Source organism: Limulus polyphemus, unplaced genomic scaffold, assembly GCF_000517525.1.
Source record: "Limulus polyphemus unplaced genomic scaffold, Limulus_polyphemus-2.1.2 Scaffold212, whole genome shotgun sequence".
NCBI lineage: Eukaryota > Metazoa > Arthropoda > Merostomata > Xiphosura > Limulidae > Limulus > Limulus polyphemus.
Window position 1 is genome coordinate 690,245 of NW_013665822.1, and position 3,847 is coordinate 694,091.

At 27.8% G+C, this 3,847-nt stretch overlaps 1 protein-coding gene across 2 annotated transcripts in view; it reads left to right on the forward strand.

Moving 5' to 3' along the window:
- Positions 1-3,629, forward strand: part of LOC106478449 (N-acetyltransferase 9-like protein) — a 21,903-nt gene extending 18,274 nt beyond the window's left edge. For both annotated transcript variants that reach the window (XM_013938992.2, XM_013938991.2), the window contains exons 6-7: positions 1,565-1,659; positions 3,486-3,629. In XM_013938992.2, the coding sequence (XP_013794446.1) occupies positions 1,565-1,659; positions 3,486-3,596 (206 nt within the window). In that variant the 3' untranslated portion in view covers positions 3,597-3,629. The remainder of the gene's footprint in view (positions 1-1,564; positions 1,660-3,485) is intronic.
- The last annotated feature ends 218 nt before the right edge of the window (positions 3,630-3,847 follow it).

Below are 3,847 nucleotides of genomic sequence, written 5' to 3' on the forward strand. Positions count from 1 at the left end.
CAGTTTAAATATCCTATTAACGCTGTACGTAATCTAGTCTACCTTAATCAGTTTAAATATTGTATTAATGCTGTACATAATCTAGTCTACCTTAATCAGTTTAAATATTGTATTAATGCTGTTCATAATCTAGTCTACCTAAATCAGTTTAAATATCCTATTAATGCTGTACATAATCTAGTCTACCTAAATCAGTTTAGATATCCTATTAATGCTGTACGTAATCTAGTCTACCTAAATCAGTTTAAATATCCTATTAATGCTGTACGTAATCTAGTCTACCTAAATCAGTTTAAATATCTTGTTGATGTTGTATTCATGATGTTAGAAAAACACATAGGTTCAAGAAATTAATTTAACACAGAGATAAAATATCCTATAACCTGAGCATTTTAAAAAGATGGACCTTTCTTCTTCAGGGGCTGTTAATGCTGTGCATAGTTTCGTCTTTTTAAGTTAATTTAAATATCTGTACATAGTCTTGTCTAGTAGTTCCTAACTTTTTTTCATCTGGGGACCAACTAGTTCTGATTCCATAATTTCACAGATCACTTTGTACGATATTAACTTTGTAAATTACATTGTAAAACAATATACTTCAATAGTTATGTTTTAAAACACACATTTGTTTTCAACCTTTTTTTTAGACTGGAATCTTTGAAGGTGTTTATTGCTTTGTTATGATACTATTGATGCAAGCAGTAAAAGCTCACAACTTGGTTCAGGCTCTTCAGCCTTTGCATAAAGAGAAACTGATCTATGAAGAGGCACTTTAATGAAGAAAAATGAAGTGTTTAAGATAATGAACAAGTTGCACTTTCTTTCAAGTACTAATCATTTATTAATTTAAATTAAATTTACATAAAGTATTAGGTATACATATTTTTATGGTTTTGAGTTAGAATATTCGTTTTACCTGTTATTACATGTATTGCTGTATAATTTTGTATACATGACAATGGTATATTTGCTGTTTTCCTGCTAAATTTATCCCTGTAAATTTAATACGTATTTTGTTTTTAATTAAAATTATACTAAGTTATGATTTAGTCTGTATTATTTGTAACAGGTATTTTATAAACATTAACCTTAGATTAATAAAAGTTTCTGATACCCCATTTTCTTGGTTTATAGTTATGCAAAAAATGAAGCTTTAAAAATTTTTTTGCTATCTATATATATATTTAATATGCTGTTCAAATCTTTACATGGAGTGATAAACAATTAAAAACATAAATCACTATGGTTGTGAAAATTTTGTTTAGAAAATAACTTATTTTTTTTAGTTTAAAATAATAATACACAACTATTTTGCTTATGCTTAGTTTAAGAAAGTATTTTCAATTGTTAATAACTGTGACTGTTAAAAAGCAAAGTTGTGTGAATTTATTTTAAGGTAACCAAACATGTTTCATAGAGCAATAATATTATGTTGGTTGTCATCTTCATAAGCCAAGGGGAACATGTAAATGCTTTGAATCAAAACTTTGAGTTCATGTTTTTCTGTATAATGAAACAAAGTATATTTTTATTTGCCATTGAAAGCTTTGTTTGTATCTTGCAGGAATTGAACAACTTCAAGTTACCTCGTTTATTGCAAAAGTGAAAATGAAAAATCTAGCTAGCAAGAATATGTTTGAAAGGATTGGTTTTAAAGAGGTACGTTAAGTAATTATCCCTGCTGTGATAATCGCAGTAAAGCAATAAATCTAAATTACCAATAGATTTATATTGTATTAGCTTTGACTGTAACAATAAGTAGTGTCTAATTATCATTAACAATATGCAGTCATTCTAGAAAGAAAAAAGGTAATTTAGATTTATTTCAGATTTGTTTGTGGTTGTTGCAAGATCAGTCAAATGGACCAAGCCTGTATACAGTGTTACAGTAAAGAAAATAACAGATAAAATATAAAGTTTTACCAAAAAGAAACTTTTGATATTCATTTAGGAGGTTCTGAAGGTTTTGAAATATGAAAACTGTGAAACATAAAAAGTATTTTCAATCATAAAATCACCTTGCACTCAGATTTCATAAGTTCACTAACAAAGTATTAGTAAAAAATCTGATTTTTTGTGTATAAAAGCCTTGTAATATTTTATAAAATCTTGTCGGATTCTGTGAAAAAACACTACATTAAAAGTCACACAGTATGTATAGTTACATGCATGGTGGTTACAAAGTTGGTCAAAATGACTAAGCTCGTATAGAGAGGGTTAAACATAAAAGTATGTGATGAAGCTCATGATTATTTTAAAAACTTTGCATGAACTTAATTTTTTTTATTTTGTGTCATCATTTACTGATATTGTTTTTTTTTCTCTCTTCCCTTCTCTGGCAGTACACATTTATTTTACAACCAACACTATATCTGGGTAATAAAATAAATTAATCAGTTATGTATGAGCTTTGATTACATTGATTAGTATCATGTAAATTAGCCAATCAAAATTATGATTAAACTGACTACTTTCATGAAACTAATCATTTGATGTTTCCAATTATTACTGCTAATTAGTTCAACTATCCAGTGATCAAAATTAGTACTAGATAAATTAATGTAATGAAAATAATAACTAATCAAAATTAGTGTTAACATTTATTTCAACTAGCTAGTATTGGCATTATGAGTTTTCATTATTATTTTCAATCAATTAAAATATGTTCAGCTTATAAAGTTTGAAGACAGCTTAAATGAGTAATGAAGAAAATTTTATTACATGTGTAACATAATAAATAATGTACAAAGTTTTGTCACCATTAGGTAAAAACTATATAGTGCTCTGCCTACCACGGGTATTGAAACCTGATTTTTAGCATTTTAAGATTGTTTTCTAGCCACCCCATGAAAATAGTCAATTAGTTGACTGTAATCAATAAATGAGACTGACAATTAATCAACTAGCAAGTTCAACTAATTGCCCAGCTCTAGGCAACACCCTGTATTAAACTTGCACACAAGCATTTGGTGTTGAATTATTAGTTTAACACTATTTCTAGTGTAGCTACACAGTACAGGTGAACCATACAGTTTAAATTCTATCATCTGCTGTCAGCATCAAAATATAAAACTTAAAGTAGTGTTATAAAGTTTTACAGTAAGAAATTTTGGTGAAACATTGTTTCTAAACATTATTAGAACCTTTTTGTATAGTGACACATATGATTAATATTATTATTTTAGTAAAAAGTTGTCAGAAACAACCCAAATTAGATATTGATACTTGTCTGTACCTTAAGGGATGTCTCTGACACATTTGAGAGAGAACTAAAACTTTAAAGTTACTCAAAGCTAACAAAAATTATGCTTTTTTTAAATATAGAAAGAATTCAGAAATTAACAGCTATTGAGTAAATAGATGAGACAACCAGTTGAGATTCAGTGAAAAACAAGCATGTATGTAATTACAGTACTGTCTGGGATTGCATTTGTATTACATCTTAGGTTTTAAACACTTATCACATTTTCTTTCCTTTTGTATAGATTTCTCAAAGTGATATTTTTGAAGAACTCACTTTACAACTGGTTGTAACAGAAGAATGGTTGTCCTGGTTGTTATCTCAAACGAAGTGTTACCACATTCATGTATATTAACTGCTATCTGAATAATAAAATTATTTCTTTGAACATGTGAGGTTTATTGTGCCTAAAGTATGTTTGGTTTTCTGACTGAAAACTTTTTTAGAAATTAATTCATACAAGAAAGAGAAAACTCATGGTTAAATGCAACAACCATGCAACGTTGAGTTTGACAGATTTACATTACAATACTCAAAGTTTAAAGCTTTTGAGTAACAAAGTAATGTAATAGGCCATAAAATGTTAAGATGATCTGATTCTATTTA